The following is a 16,556-nucleotide window of genomic DNA, read 5'->3' as shown; positions in this document are numbered from 1 at the left end:
TAGAAAAGCACAGGAAATTCTTGTTATTTGAGGCAAAGAGTAATCCCTCCTCTTTTTTGGGGTGTGGGAGAGATTGTAGAATATTTTATCATTTATTTATAAGATAATGTATCTCTAATTTGCATAGTCATATATACAATTGCATTGTTGGTGTATCAAATTGAAAATTTAAATGCCCAACAGGTATCATTTTATTAATCTGTTTTACTAACATCTCTCATTATAATAATTAGACTCAGAAAGCCACCAAGATGACCCATTGCTCCCCTTTCTTCAAATTGGTATCTCTTCGAAGCAAATTCATATCCAGAGTGTGCATGCCACACACATACCTGCATACATGTAGATATACACACATATTCTCATAGACAGATAACGATCATCTGTTTTTCAGCAATATGTTGTTAACTAAAACTTACAACCAGGATCCAAAGAGCTGCTTATACTCAGTGGCTACGTACAGTAATTGCCCAGTAGAATAGCTACCTTTCCTTTCATATTCTCCTTTGAAGCTGTTCACTCTTAAGAAGAGACTTGCCAGACTCAGGAGCTATTCTTTCAGGCAGATAAGCTTCAGCAGCCTTACAGAATTAATTGCAAAGTTTCTCGGCTCTCAGCCTACATAATTTATGGTCCAGATTGCAGAGACAGACTGAGGGGGATATTAGTTTTTACATACTAAGGAAACGGTTTGAAATATCACCCACCTTGTATTGGTTCTATACATCAGCTTTTCACAATAGCACATAGCTGCCTAATGAATTGGATTATTTATTTTTGCTGTTGTCATCATATTTTTAAAACGTCTCTACACAAAGGTCATGCTTCAGGGGTGGTTTCGCTGACAGCATAGCTGTCTTAACTCAAATGAACAACCTATATGAAGGGCAACCTGCTACTGTGTTTTTAATTTAAAAGTATTTTGATCCACTGCTAGGAATAAGAAAAGGAGAGGAAACTGTTGCTTTAAACATGGTTAAATTGCCACAAGCAATAAGTCTTGTATGTTTTTAACACACATTTGTGAGAACATATTTAGAAGCTCAGAACTGTAGAGGAAATATATAAGGAAAACTATTTAATGAATGGTGCAGTTTGCATTCCAAAGTACCCTTATAGCTACAAGCAGTCTTCTGAAATACAGTCCTATATTTCTTTTCATTATCCAGGTATTGGAGAGAAGTATTCAACTTGGGAGCCAACCAAACGAGAGTTAGAGCTGCTTCGACATAACCCCAAGCGACGAAAAATAACCACAAACTGTACCATAGGTAAGGGAGAGAATTGCATTCCTCACTAAATTCTACAATCATCTGCAGAATTACAGGTAGTCCTCGCTTACCAACTATTCGTTCAGTGACCGTGCTGCTAAAAAATTAACTTTACAGACCACGTATGACCTTTGCAGCGTCCCTCAAGTCACGCGATTGCCATTACAATACAATGCGCCTTGGTCTGTGTCTGATGTGTTTCTTCCTTTCTTTTGCCCTTTGCAGAGCAAGAAAGAGTTGAAAGAAAGGGATTACAAGAGAGTAAGCTGTTTGCTCTTCTGTTCATCAAAAGCAATGTGATCATACTGGCGGCCCAGGGTTGAGAGCCACGGGTATACTATACAAGCTTGCAGTACTCTCTTGAAACCGCTTTCTCTCCAATCTCTCCACTCTACAGAGGGGCGGGGAAGCAAGAGGTTCTCTCTCTTGTGGCGCATTGCATTGCATCGCTTTTGATGTATACAAGAGAGTAAACAGGCCCAGACACAACAGCTTTCTAAAGCAAGGGGGAACAGTTAGGAGGCAAACACAGGCCCAAGGTATGAAACTGAGTAGTCCTATCTCTTTCCTGCCAGAAACCCTAGTCCTCACCATGGTATTTGCAACTTAGTGGCAGAACCGCTAGTCCCAATTAGGGTTATTAAGCAAGAATTAATATTCATGCTTTATTAGTCTTTTATGTTTTGATTTCCCATGTATTGCACTTTGACTTCCCTATATCAAAATATTGATATAGTCAATCTCCTTATGAAGTCTTCAAAGTTGGGGGCTTGGATATTGTTAATACTTTGAAGGGACCCAATTTTGTCTTTTTTACTTATCCCTTTGGTGATACTTACCTATTTGTCTTCTTTTCTCTCTCCTATTTTATGATCCTCTTCTACTCTTTCCAAATGATTTATCTTTTGTTCTTTCATCTTTTATTTGGTCTGACATGTTTTTGTTGCTCAGATGCTTTGTTGTTACTTTATCAATGTATTCTTTCCCAAAGAAAAAACTGAAAAAAGGGCAAAGTCCTTCCTTCCTTCCTTCCTTCCTTCCTTCCTTCCTTCCTTCCTTCCTTCCTTCCTTCCTTCCTTCCTTCCTTCCTCCCTCCCTCCCTCCCTCCCTCCCTCCCTGCCCTCCCCTGCCCTCCCCTCCCCTTCCCTTCCCTTCCCTTCCCTTCCCTCCCTTATATTTCATCCAATTTCTTTCTTGCGTTGCTGTTCCTATTTTTCTGCATAAATCCCTTGTGGGCAGGGTGGGTCTTAACTCTTCTTGGGTGTAACTGTTGTTGGCGTTATACGCTTTCAAACTACAGTGAGTAAGGTATACATTCCATTTTTTTCTCACGTTTTTGCAACTTTTGGAATCCAAATACCGTAAAAGCACTACAGCCTTGGAGTTGGGTAGACCTCGGTTTTGAAGACAAATGTTAAACTCAAGGTCTTGGGAAAGTGGCTTATGAAGCCATGTCTGTATGCTGAAAATGATGAAAACTTGGTGTAAATAATTCATTTCACATGCCACTAGGAAACTTAGGACAGAGTTTTCCACAGAATGTTCCACTATTGTAAAGAAAGTCCAGCTATGTGTCAAGTCAATAGCACTGGACAAGATTGCATTTTGATGAATTGAAAGTCTGAGTAGGATCACTGAACAATGGAACCACTTTGCTTGCTTGTTCTGCTGGCTGTTTTGACTTTCGTTGAAAGGTTTCTAGCTTTCCTTAAAATAGAAATCCCTACACTCAGGAAGGTGTGCTGAGGTGAGGAATCCAGAATGAAAAGGATAAGAGAAATAACAATTCTTCATTTTTCTGCATGTAAAATATTTAATCATTTGTATTATCTTTATGTCATACATTTTATTTGAATGAAACCTTGGGGTTTTATCAGTGAATATGGTTTGCAGGAATTTTTATATATTAGGAATCAAGCAACCATACTCAGGTGAATTGCTTATATTTTCACTGTCCTCTGTGAGCAATTAAACTGTCCAGGATACCCCATTTCAGGTGGCTTATCTACCCCTAAAAACTGCTTATTTTTTCCCATAGGTATCTGTGTTACCGAATTCATTCAGGAATACACATCAGCAATCTAGCTCCATCAACATCCTTAGAACTACCATATTTTTCAAAGTATAAAATGCACCTTTTCCCCCCTAAAAGGGGGTAAAAATTTAGGTGCGTCTTATACACTGAATGTAGCCCCACCCACCCACTGGCCCCCACCCTTTGGCCTCTGCCTCCCAGGAATTTACCTCCTTGCAGCAATCAGCAAGAAGAAACAGCCCATTTCAGCTTCAGCACAGCCTAATTAGCACAAGTTGATTGGATTGGCTTCCTGACTCTCAGCTGTTTTGCTCTCAGCTGTTTTGTGCAGGGCTCTGCTGCTTGCTGCAAGGAGATAAATTGCTGGAGCAGATTTTTTTTTTCCTTGTGCTAATCAAGCTATGCTGAAAATGAAAATGAAAGTAAAGCAGGCTGTTTGCTGCAAGGAGGCAAAATTGCTGGGAGGCAGAGGCAGTTTTCTTTTTCTTCTTTTCCTCCCCAAAAAAGGTTGGTGCCTCTTATACTCCGAAAAATATGGTAACTGGGTTTCCTTTAAAATTGGTTGAATATTTTCCAGCAATACAGATATTTAATAATAATAAATGTAAGCCTTTATCATTAATCCTTTAGAGTTGTTTGAGAGTCTCTAGAAGTAGTTTGTTTGTCTGGGGTCCGTAGGCATGAAAGATCAAGTAGATTGTATATACCTATATTTTTTTTTGAAAAATGATTACATGGTTAGACATACAGGTAGTCCTCTACTTATAGCAGTTCATATAGTGACCATTCAAAGTTACAAGGGCACTGAAAAGTGACTTATGGTTGTTGCAGTATCCCCATGGCCACATGATCAAAATTTGGGCACTTGGCAACTGATTCATATTTATGACGGCTGCTGTGTCCTAGGGTCACGCAATCCCCTTTTGCGAGCTTCTGACAAGCAAAGTCAACACGGAAGCCGGATTCACTTAACAACCGTGTTAGTGGTGAAATCTAAAATTTGTTACTACCGGTTCTGTGGGCGTGGCTTGGGGGGGGTAATGTGGCTGGGTGGGCGTGGCCATTTTTTTTTAACTTTTAAAATCATTTTTTCTACAACCTCTTCAGCGAAGAAGTTGTAAAAAAATGTTTTCAAAAGGCTCTGATGATCCCAGCTGAGTTGCCTGATCGGCAGAGGCTTTTTTTCTTTTATATGCCTCTGACGATCAGGCAACTCAGCTTGCATCGTCAGACGCATTTAAAAGAAAAAAAAGGGTTTTTTTCTTTTAAAAGCCTTTGACGATCCCAGTTGAGCCATGCAATCATCAGAGGCTTTTTTTTAACTTTTAAAAGCATTTTTTCAGCTGAAGAGGTTGTAGAAAAAATGCTTTTAAAAGTAAAAAAAAAAGCCTCTGATGATCGCGCGGCTCAGCTGGGCTTTGGGGGGGGGATGCAGGGATTTTTGCTACCGGTTCTCCAAATCACCCGCCTCCACCAGATTGGGCGATCCAGTCTGAACCGGAAGCATTTCACCCCTGGTGTTACTCATTTAAGAGCTTCCATGATTCCCTTACAGATGTGGGAAGGAAGGTCATAAACTGGAGCAAAACTCACTTAGCAACTGTCTCACTAAGCCATAGAAATTTTGGGTTCAGTTGTGGTTGTAAATTGAGGATTACCTGTACGGAAATATTTCAGCCAAATTTCTAATCCCGTCTTAAGTAAAGGTAGCACTTGTACCTAGGCTATTTACCCTGTGAGTAAGGCTCAGGAGGCAGAACAGGAATGCATAGATGTCAAAGCAGAATTAAGCAGGACATGGGGTTTTCTAGACGGTCAGCTTATACTTAAATGGTCTGACATTAGGAGTGAATAGAAAGTTGGCAAAGTTTGTTGATAACCCCAACTTTTTCAGGATAGTGAAAACTTAAATCGGATTTTGAAGAGCTTCACAAGAATCTCCCCAAACTGGGTGAATGGGCAGCAAAATGGCAAATGCAGTTCAATGTAAGTAAGTTTAAAGTGATGCACATTGGGGCAAAAACGTTACTTTCACACATAATCAAGGGGCTGATTTAACTTCCTAATCAGCAGAGGGATTTCGGGATCACGGCAGACAGGAACATACTGTTCCAGTGTACAGTGGCTGTGAAAAGGTCCCTCTTCCCTCGAGAAATTATTACGAACATTCAAACAACTTTGTTATATATTCAGGAAGATTTGTGGTGTGATCTCTTGGAATATGTGCTGTTCTGACAAACCTTCAGATCAGATTTGTGGAAATGGGAAACTAGCAATACAAATACCAGGAGTCTGGTACAATTTCCTTATAAAAAAATAAGCTTTGGCCAAGAGCATTTTAATTGAAAAGAGTGATGAGAGATTGATGTGAAAAGAGAGAGAGAGAGAGGTATTTCTTTGGTAAGAATTTTATGCAATGAACTAGACAAATGGGAAATAGATTCTGCATATAACACTCTGAATAACTTCTGGCTTCTAATTCAGGACATTTCTGTTCTGCTGTATCATATAAACCTTATTCGAAATCAGAAGCCTGATAATGTTTTAAGTAGATTAATTTTGAATGCTTTCTAATTAAAAGGGGGGGAAAAAAAGCCAGTTCATTCTTCCTATTGTGCTGTATCTTATTCATGTGATGTAAATGAGCACATCAGATTAATTTCAGATACCAGGGATTTAAGCATGGTGTTGTGTATATGTGTGTGTTTTTTTCTCTTTCCTTGCACAGCTTGTATTTTGTTACCCTTCCCCTCTTTTTTTTCCCTCTGTAAGAACAGTCTTCCTGAGCAGCCTTGAGGTATTAGCTAGAGAACAGTCTGCTTCTGATTAGCATATGAAGTTACTTTGTGGCCGAAGACTAATGTTTTCACAATAGGCAGAATTAGGCTTCCAAAGTACAGGGGTAATTAGTTAAAGCCACCTGGGATTCTCATTTGTTATGTTGCCAAAAAAATAAAATAAATAAAAGGAGAAGAACGACCTCTTTTTTTTAAAAAAAAAAAAGAGAAATGGAGGAGGAAATAAAAGGAGGAATGGAAGAGATGCCTCTGACAATAGAAACAGAACAGTGGCAGGTGTCTTTTGCAGCTGTGTGACATTTGGCAGCATGACCTGGGGTAGGAAAACATGAGTGGAATAAATATTGTAATAGTTCTTCAGTCTAAAAGTGGCACCAAGAAGGTTTTGTAGGCTGAAAAGTAATTAAGACATTACTTCTGGTTCTCTAGGCAACATCCAGAAACATTGCTTGATCCTTCAATATTATGTAAACTGAAGCATGAGTGTCTGAGCACAAGGACAGAGGTGATGGGAGGATGTTGAAAATTGCATGAATGAATACTTTAATGACTACTTTTAGACTAGCTGGTTGGTGAGCTTGGCCAAAAAAAAAATCAGCACTGGCTTACTTTAAACTTGAGAAAGCAAGAGTAGGCTTTATTATAGTTTTGGTCAAAATGTAGTGATCTTTAAAAGCCCATGGTTGAAAATGGATTTCTGTTAATTATAATGAACATACTGTAATTCAGAAGTGGTATTCTGTCTATATGAGGCAGAAGCTAAATGAAACATATAGCCTCTCCATTAGTGAAAAATGGATAGAGTTCTTGCTAAACAAACCTCTTTCTAATTTAATGCCAATTAACTGTCTTGTTTTCAGTTTTCTGAGATCAATATGGCAAAAAAAAAAAAAAATCTCTGCAAGTAAATTGCTCCCAGCGTAATTGGCTTGTATGGAAACAATCAGAATCCCCTATCTAAATTATTAACAATAGTACCAGAAACCCATCCATTTAAAATATTTAAAATATTTGTGTGTGAATCCAGTTCTACCATTCCTATTTAAACTCCCTCCTGAATTAACCCCCTTCTTTCTAACGTCTCAATAGAACGGACCGATGAAAGAATAACTTTCAGTATTTTATACACATGTAAGTCACAAAAATCTAAACCCCTTCTCTTTTTCAATGCCCCCCCCCAAATTTGAAAAATGCAGAATCATGACCTTGGTTTTAGACTGTGGTTTGTCCTTTCACTTATAATTGTGTTTTCAATTCTAATACCCGGGGCCTTTCCTTCTGGTACTTGATTCACATAAGTCATGAGAAAATGTGAAGCTTTGCTCTGTATTTTTTCCCCCCTTCCTTTCTACCCTCCTTCTGCACGCTCCCCAAAAGGCATGTGTAGAAACTGCCAGAATGCTTTTCTGAAATCTGGCTGCTCCAGGAGGCTCAATTGTACCAGCCATCTGTGAGAGAAGAATCGCACAGCTGCTTCCGAATTCTCAGAGGTTTGTTGGCGCCTAGAAATCTATGGACGACATCGACTTTTCGATCAAACGAAAACTCCCAGATTTGCTGCCCAGCAGGCTGCATCTAATCTGGTGATCGGGAGGCAGTTTTCTTAAATTGCATTCATAGGTCTGGGGTGATCATGTGCCTTAGTGATGCTGCTTGCCGATTTCTATTTACAGGATGAAATGATAAATCAGAACTTGGATAATAGGCTTCAGGAAAGGATGCCAAGTTAACATAAGCATTTGTTGCCTTCTGAATGAGTGCTGCTTCTTTTTTCCCCAAGGATTCATATTCCCTCCTTAACGGACGGGGTCCTAAAAATAAAAACTCATCCCTTTTCTGTTGTTCTATCTTGGTTTTTGTGTTTATTTTTCACCAACACAGGAATAAAACCATTGAGTTTAACACTCACTTGCTGAATAAATTCTGACAGAAAAACTATAATGTAGGTGCTGTTCTTAAATTGATCTACTTCATTTTTCTGGGTTTCCTATACTGCATGACTGGTTTAAATCAAGTCACCTAATCTTAATCCATATCTACTAAGCAATTCTTTCAGGGACTGCTCTTATAATGTAAAGAAATTAAGAAACTTTTTGGTTTCATTTATTTTGGGAGTATTTAACCTGATCTAACAAGTCTTGCATAATAAACAGGGAAACAAAGAACAAAAGAACATGCCTGCGTAGACATATTGCCTTACAATACAGATAGTCCTCGACTTACAGCAGTTTGTTTAGTGACCGTTCAAAGTTACAACAGCACTGAAAACAGGGATTTATGACGGTTTTTCAGAGTTACGATCTTTGCAGCACCCCCATGATCATGTGATCAAAATTCAGATGCTTAGCAACTGTTTCATGCTTATGACCGTTGCTGTGTCCCAAGGTTACATGATCCCCTTTTGTGACCTCCTCACAAGCACAGTCAATGGGGAAGCCAGGTTCATTTAACAACTGACGAGTTACTAACTTATCAACTGCAGTGATTCACTTAACAACAGCTATGGCAAGAAAAGTCGTAAAATGGGGCAAAACTCACTTAACAAGTTTCTCGCTTAACAACAGAAATTTTGGCCTCAATTATGTTCGTAAGTTGAGGACTACCTGGAGTTTCTTCTTAGGGATCCTATTCAGTTTCTTAGTGTGACTGTTTATAAATAAATAGGTATATAACTCTTAATAGGACCTGATCCTATTAGATGTCATAGTGATAGTTAGGCTTGCTCATGCATTCCAGAATTGCTGTCTAGAAGGTTCCTCTGAAGAAAATCATTGCTAAAAAATCTTAGCAGTCCTATAGGATCAGTAGTTTAAAACCCAGCTCTTTGAGGCAGAAATTTTCACTAAACCATTGAAATCTCTTCTACGCGATATGTATGAGTCAGAGAAGCATATGTGCATGTCTTCAGTTATCTGGAGACAAACTTCAAAGATGAACTTAACTGCACTGCCGCAGCTTTTGATTATGCTTCTTAATGAGTCACCAGTTAGTTGAATTCAGATAACGGGAACGTCTTGCATCTCAAATAAGGATTCACTACACATTTCTATTTGAGGTGTCTTGGCTCTGACCAATTCATAGGGGCTCGGTTTTCCTTTCCCGCCAAGAACATCAGCTTTAGAAAACTGTTTTATTTAAAGAGTAAATTGCATGCATTTCTCTACTCCACCCTGATTTTTCTTCGCCACTACTGAACACGCTGTACAGTCTAATAGCTGAGAGAGTCAGTGGCAGGAAATCAGATTCAACAGCTGTGTGCAAACCTGCCAGCCTAATGATTAATGCACATTTTTTTAAAAAAGCAACTTTTTTGTAAACTAACTTCTCATGATGATGGCCTTCCATGTAGCAGTCTAACCCTTTTCAAAGTGCTGCTTTCCAGATGCATTGAACTTCTATAAGCCTTGGATTGTGGGAATTGTAGTCTGACTCATCCCTAAATTGGGCAGCCTGGCAAAAGATAATTTGCAAGCCACAGATCTCCACTCCATTGAAAACGACCAGGGTTAAAATGGATATGGCAAGCTAACATATGTGATCTGTTGGTTTCCTGCTATTCTGTGCCATACAGTGTATGACAGAGTCTCCACCAGATGCTTTGCATGACTCAGCAAAAGGATCTCTCTTGTGGGAAACAATATAGACATGACTAAACCCTTTCTTGGGGACTCCAGATGACCACAGCGATTGCTTCCCATTAGCACTTTGCAAAAATTATTCACGTATGACTTGCCTATTTTTCATAATTCATGAAATTAAACTTTACTTCAAGTTTATGAACGAAGGCCACTAATGATGCTGCATTTGTGTGGTTGTAGATAAGACGAGTTCCTGGTACTATTTAAGAAACTCAAAACCCCAAATACATTTGATTTGTTTGCTGGTTTGCATCGTGAGCTGCGATTGCATTTATTTAAACGCTGGCATTGGTAGCAGAAGCTGGCAAAACAGTAAGAGTGGGTGATTTTTTGCTTTGTTTTATTATTGTAATGTTAATGAATGCTCTTCCGTGCAGCTAAGCAGCATTAGTCCCTTTCTTTTCTTTTCTTTTCTTTTCTTTTTTGCAGCCGGCTTTGTAAATATTTGAAAACATTTAAGGAACCTCCATATCATGGTAGTGAAAACAAGAGTGTGCTTTTCCAGCTGTGTTAGAATATTTAAGATGATAGCTGTTAACTAATAGCTAGTTAAAGAATGAGAGCTGCTGCATGTATTGGGATCAGTGTTACTTGTCTGTAAAAATTGAGTAGGATTTAATGTTTATTTTCATTTTTTAAAATTTTTTGCCCTTTGCCAATCCATCTGGGAGTTGGCTAGCTGGTAGAGATTGGCATGAACTATCATCCTGTCTACATTTGTGGCCCCTGAATAAAAAGTAAAGGAGTAAAGGATTTGTATAAAATTCCTATTGATTTATATATATATATATATATGTTTTTAGTTTTGTACTGATGGAATATTTTAATGGCTTTGGATTTTTTTGGTTTGTTTGTTTGTTGCAACAGCCTACTTGAAACACCCTGATAGAATATTCTGGGCGTACATTCTTTGTTTCAAATGTGAACCAGAACACATTTTCTGTTTGTTTCTTACCCCAGTGCCCAAGGAACTGTTACAGGGTACCAATATTCATGATTGCTGGGCTTCTGGAAGAGAATTAGAACATGGCCTGCTTAATTTTATCAAATTAGCTTTAAAAAGTTGCTGGACATAGACAGCAAAATTGTCTTTCAGACTGTGAATCTCCTTAGGACATTAAGACAAAATTGCAATAAATACCTTAAGTTACAGCCAAGGGTGGGATTCACTTACCTTCGTTACCGGTTCGCAAATGGGAGCCCACCTCCGCGCATGCGCAGAGTGTCAAAAACGGGACGTGATTACATCCGGGCGGGTGGGCGGAGCTTCCTGCTGCCACCACTACCAGTTCTCCCGAACCGGATAGAACCGGCTGAATACCACCACTGGTTACAGCTAAAGAAATGTAAACATATCTAGATGGTGAGGGAGTATAGCAACTAAATACCTGGTTTTAGTACCACCAGAAATGTAAGAATTGCACAGTGTCTGTTTGACATGCTTTCGTATATAGTAATATATAATACGTAGGGTTGGCTTGTAAAAGCTATCGGTAGCTGACAGTGTTCTTTTCTTCCCATTTTTTGAAACATGGACCCTGTTGTGAATAGTGATAAGAATATATAAGCAACATATGGTGAGTTACTGGGATGAAGGAGAAAAGAATTTATGCATGAACTGTATTTCGTCAGTTTAGTAGGAGTGAGTCTCATTTTCTAACGATGCCATCTGCACAAATTTAATTCTGGCTTCAGAACTCCAATCGAGTTAATATAAAATCTCTTCTTTATAAAATCTTCATTCTGGTACAAAAAATATGTGCAACACGAAATACATCTATATATTATCTCTTTATTTTGCCATTCAGAAAACTTCTAATTTCCACGCCATCCAGAGGAAACACCCCAATCTTCAAAGAGTAATTGAATACTTCTATACTGCAGTAAGAGTTCTGTGGGTGTGGGTGATAACTGAGGTTAAAATTGACAATTTTAAAAAGGGATTTAAACATTTCTTACTAAAACTGTTCAAACTGGAAAAGTATACCTTAAGCAAATAGGGTTTTCTGCTAAGCAAAATGTTTCTATGAATGGGATGGCGATCTATGTATATTCTCATTTCTAGCTGAATGCTCAGTTGACTCCGTTTCACCTAAAAATAGGAAATTGAAACTGCATCTCCTTGGCTGGTTTGTTTATTTATTTATCACATTTCTAAAACCTCCTGACATCACAACAGCTCTCTTGGAATATTTTCTGCCTACAAGACATTAACTCTTCTCTTTTGCTTTAATGTCTGAATTAAGAGCATCTGACTTTCATTCTGTTATGTCTTCTTTTGCATATCCTATCTGCCCTGAAAGTGAAATTCCAGCTAATATTGATAAAACATCCTCTAATTCCAGCAAGCGTCTCTCCGTTTTGGTCTTTGTATCTTTTGCCTTCTTATTTGTCACTTGCAGCCCTTCTTTGGTGACAGGAGGCTTTCTTTGTTTACAGCTTTACCAAAATATTTTTAATCAGGGCAGTTGGATATCTTCAAAATACAGATAGGGTAGGGAGTTTGTTTCTTGAGCTTTAAGTTTCTTTGCAACTTGTGGTTCTGATATTACCATTAGTAGCAATAACAAGTTGGTGATAACTGGAGAATTCCTTGACCCTCTTGTTCATTCTTAGTGAAACTATTCGCGGTGATCACTGTTTTCAGCCCAACCGTGTTCTTAATCATCACTTGTCTGTCTGATTCCTGACTTGTCAAGGAAAAGGATTGGATTATTTTAATTATCTCTGCTGGAGAAAAACTCAATGCTTTATCCGTGCAGTTCTGGGAAAACTTCCCTTCTTCCCCAAAATGTCCCAATCTGTCCTGGAGTCAGAAAATACCAATTTGCTCCGGCATCTAAGTACCTACAAGGATTGGTCCTGGTAGCTTCCAGGTTTATTCTTGGTTGTCTATGTGGTGCCACCTGTCATTATTCTTAGCCTTCCTACTTCACCTTCTACGTAAGACAAAAACAGTAGTAATATATTTCTTTCTGCACTCCATTTGATAAATTGGTAAAAACAGTGGGTGGTCTTATACACGAGGATGTACGGATGTACCAAAGGAAGTTGATTTTAAATAAGGGAGACAATTTGATGCAAGATTACTGCAGAACTCTTTCCTTATTGATCTCCAGGGCTGTTCAGGGCTGCAGAGTTGAATCACTTCCAAAATTTCTGGCAGAAAGCTTGGCGCGAGTTAGACTACAGAAAGTTTAATGACACTGCATTTGCAAGTCACTGTTGCCCTTTTTCCCCTTTAGGTCTGCATTTGCTATACATCACATTTAGAGGTCCCCAACCTGCTATTAATCAAGTTACATCTCATCGTCAAGAGAGCTTCTCTGCGATATTCCTTCTAATTCCGCTGTAGGAATTTCCCGGTATGGAAATAGCTTTTGGGGCTTCAAGCAGAGCTCTCCAAACTTGGGAACTTTTAAGACTCGTGGACTTCAACTCCCATTCTGGCTGGGGAACTCTGGGAGTTGAAGTCTACGAGTCTTAAAAGTTCCCAAGTTTGGAGAGCCCTGGCTTAAAGACTAAATTCTGAAGAAATGCTTATGGAACTGGTGATGTTTAGCTCAAGGAGAAGACAGTTTGGTGATCATTATTTTATAAATGTATTGATCCCAGCAAATCCTGGGGGCACCTTAATATAAGCACATTGAATGAAAAGTAATGCCCCCCGCATAACTTTACTTTAAATATGGATAGTTGAATAAATGAAACGGGGAAATAATGACTGAAACTAATTCTTTCATTACTTGTACATAATTGTCTACCACTATTCGCTATGCATGTCTACCAATGACGGGCAGATTTCTTAAAATCACCACAAACTCACTCCACAGTTTGTCTCTTCAGTCAGATCCATACTTTTTTTCCCCCCACCTCATCATTTGAGGTGCTTACCGTGGTATTCCTTCACTTTGGGGAGAAAGATCTCAGAATAATGTCTCAGAATAACAAGAGTTGGAAGGGACCTTGTAGGTCATCTAGTCCAACCCCCTGCCCAAGCAGGAGACCCTACATCATTTGTGACAGATGGCAGTCCAGTCTCTTCTTGAAAGCCTCCAGTGATGAAGCTCCCACAACTTCCAAAGGCAGCTTTTGTTCCGTTGGTTGATGGTTCTCACTGTCAGAAAATTTCTCCTTATTTCTAGGTTGAATCTCTCCTTGATCAGTTTCCATCCATTGTTCCTTGTCTGGCCTTCAGGGGCTTTGGAAAATAGCTTGACCCCCCTCCTCTCTGTGGCAGCTCCTTAAATATTGGAAGACTGCTATCATCTCCCCTGCTCCTTCTCTTCACTTATATTAATAGAAGTTACATGATGCCAAATTCGAGCCTATATAATATTTGGGAGAAGATTATGAGATCCAATTTCACAATTGTCTCTTGGATAACTGACGAGGTATGAGTCAGTCTAATGTTGCAGTGTTGCAGCAGAATTTCCTTCTTACGCTTCCACAGTCCGTCTAATCATTGTGTTCAAGGTTTGGATGTTACAGTGTGGCACTCGTGTGTTGATAGTGAGTCCGGGTTCAAGGAAATCCATCTGAATAGCATCATCTACGTCCCCAAGAATTATAACCAATGAGTTTTCCTACCGAAGCCTGGACTTTGCATTTTTTTTGTTTTTTGCAGGTGAAGCTTTGTGGATGCTACTCCATGGAACAATTCTTCAATTCTGACTTACAACAATGATCCTATGTTTAGTTGGCTATCACGCACGCTGAAGAAATTCCTCAGCTTCTTTCCTATAGCATGACAATAATTGCTGGCCAACTTCAACTCTTGAAGTTTTCACCTCTGCCATTAGCATGCAAGGAAGCCCTCTTCCACAAACCTTCCAAGATTGGAGAACATCAATAATGTAAAAAGCCCCGCACCCCATCCCACCCACCCCGTGTTCCTGTGAAATGCCGTGTCTGACAGCAGTTTCTCTTCGGATGATCCACCAAATGTTCTTAATCAGTCCATCAACTTTACTCCTGGGAAACCAGTTGGTTGATGTCACACACTTTGTTCTTGAACCTACAAACCAGCTCTATCTGGTTCATCGTCTTTTATATTTTTGGCCCAGGGATGCATAGTATTCACATTGATGCTCTTACCGTCATCCCAAACCTGCACTTGAAAGGATGGTGAATTTCAATTGGAGGGACTCCTCTGTCAGTCAAAAATTCAGTCACTGCATGTAACATACCGTAATTCCCACCCATTGAAGTGAAAGAAGAGATGCTAAAAAAACATACCAGAGCTTTGGAGATATCAGTACTGCCATCTGTTGGCCATTTACAGAACTGGATGGATTATTTTTCATTCAACCCTCTTGTATTTAATTTGTAATGTATATTTCACTACTTCTTTAGTTTTTTTAAAACATACTTGCAGTCAAGAAGCAAGGCTAAAAATGCAGTTGTCCTTCTTCTCTATTATCTTATATTTTCTTCTCTATCTCATCTCTATTTCTTAAATCAGAAATCATTTGACGTAGTCTGCCGCTTAACCTTAATATTAAACCTTATCTTACTTCTGTTGTCTTTTGTTGTTTCTTCCGCCGTTTCCCATCATTAGAAAGACTCGTCACCAAAATCATTGATTCTAAAACTATAGTAGTTATGCCTGAGTTGCGGTTACAACAGCCTCGTTTGTGGCAAGGCTATTTGTTTCTTTTTATGTGCACTTGTCTACAATTCACACTGCAGTCCAAACATAGAACCCTGAATTGTGGTCGTACCTGTGCTGTTAAAAGAAATAAATAAGCCTTGTCCTTGTTCCTTTATTCAAATCTATTTTCCAGAGTTACAGTCAATAAGCAGAGTGTATTAAGTGATGAACTTGCGTCTTGTCTTGTATAACGTATTTTGAATTGCTTCTTGTTTGGGAATTTGGGCTGGTTAATAAAGAGATAGCATTACTTTTTGCTTATAACACACGGTTTCTTGATTTCTGCCTCTGTACAATTAGCCAGCAAATTCACAACATACTATGTCTAATGCTGCACACTTTCTAAATATGATGGATTCCATTCATGAGCTAAAAGGCATTCTCAATATTTACACTGCAGTTTGTAATAAGGATTAAATACTTAGATAAAAGTTAAGCAAAGCAATTTCTTGTTGAAAATAAGAAATAGCTTGTTGGGCTGATAAGATGATAGCGTTGTGTTAATGCCAGTGATTTTAGGACGGCTTCCATATCAATACTTAATAGGTTGTCCAGTATAGTGATTCACTGTTCGTAGTCTGCAGTATCCTAGCAACAGAAACACATACCTGCTTGGGAAAGGAAGATGAAAGGCTGTTCAGAAATATTTCTGCATATACAAGGCCATTTAATATTATGAGCCATCTCAGAATTTTAGTTCTATTGCTTTGGAGAGGTAAGAATTTGCCAATCTTCAAGCTGGTCATCTACGTCCACTAATACCCTGATTAGTGTTTTCTGTTTCATGTTTAAGGAGAGAATTTCAGCTGTAATAAAGTCCAAATATTTTGCTACCTTCCTGATTTAAGTCGAAGTCTCTTTACTTTCATTCCCAGAAAAAACGTGTGAATTTATATTTTGTTCCTCCGGTCAATGCTTTAAAAGCACCCTTCACCAACCTTGATGCTTTCTACATATGTGGGGTTCCAATTCCCAGAAACTCCTAGCAGCATTGGTGCTGCTGGTAGGGATCGTGGATGAAAATACACTGAAGGCTGTTTTCAGTTTTGTTGCTGTTGTGTGGTTTTCATTCTTTTCTGTATTACTTAACGGGGGAGGGAAAAAAAACCTAAGATCCAAATGATAGCTTGTAACTGCTATAGTTTCCTACTAAGATGTGGT

The 16,556-nt window shown here is 38.8% G+C and overlaps 1 protein-coding gene across 3 annotated transcripts in view; it reads left to right on the top strand.

The window, feature by feature from the left end:
• The window catches only part of USP22 (ubiquitin specific peptidase 22), a 56,543-nt gene that overhangs the window by 20,488 nt on the left and 19,499 nt on the right, over positions 1-16,556 (top strand). For all 3 annotated transcript variants that reach the window (XM_087878629.1, XM_087878630.1, XM_087878631.1), the window contains one exon: positions 1,170-1,271. In XM_087878629.1, the coding sequence (XP_087734755.1) occupies positions 1,170-1,271 (102 nt within the window). The remainder of the gene's footprint in view (positions 1-1,169; positions 1,272-16,556) is intronic.

Source organism: Pantherophis guttatus, chromosome 14 (assembly GCF_059756535.1).
Source record: "Pantherophis guttatus breed Tessera chromosome 14, ASM5975653v1, whole genome shotgun sequence".
NCBI lineage: Eukaryota > Metazoa > Chordata > Lepidosauria > Squamata > Colubridae > Pantherophis > Pantherophis guttatus.
The sequence above is the reverse complement of the archived record's forward strand: the minus strand, read 5'-3'. Positions and strand labels throughout refer to the sequence as shown.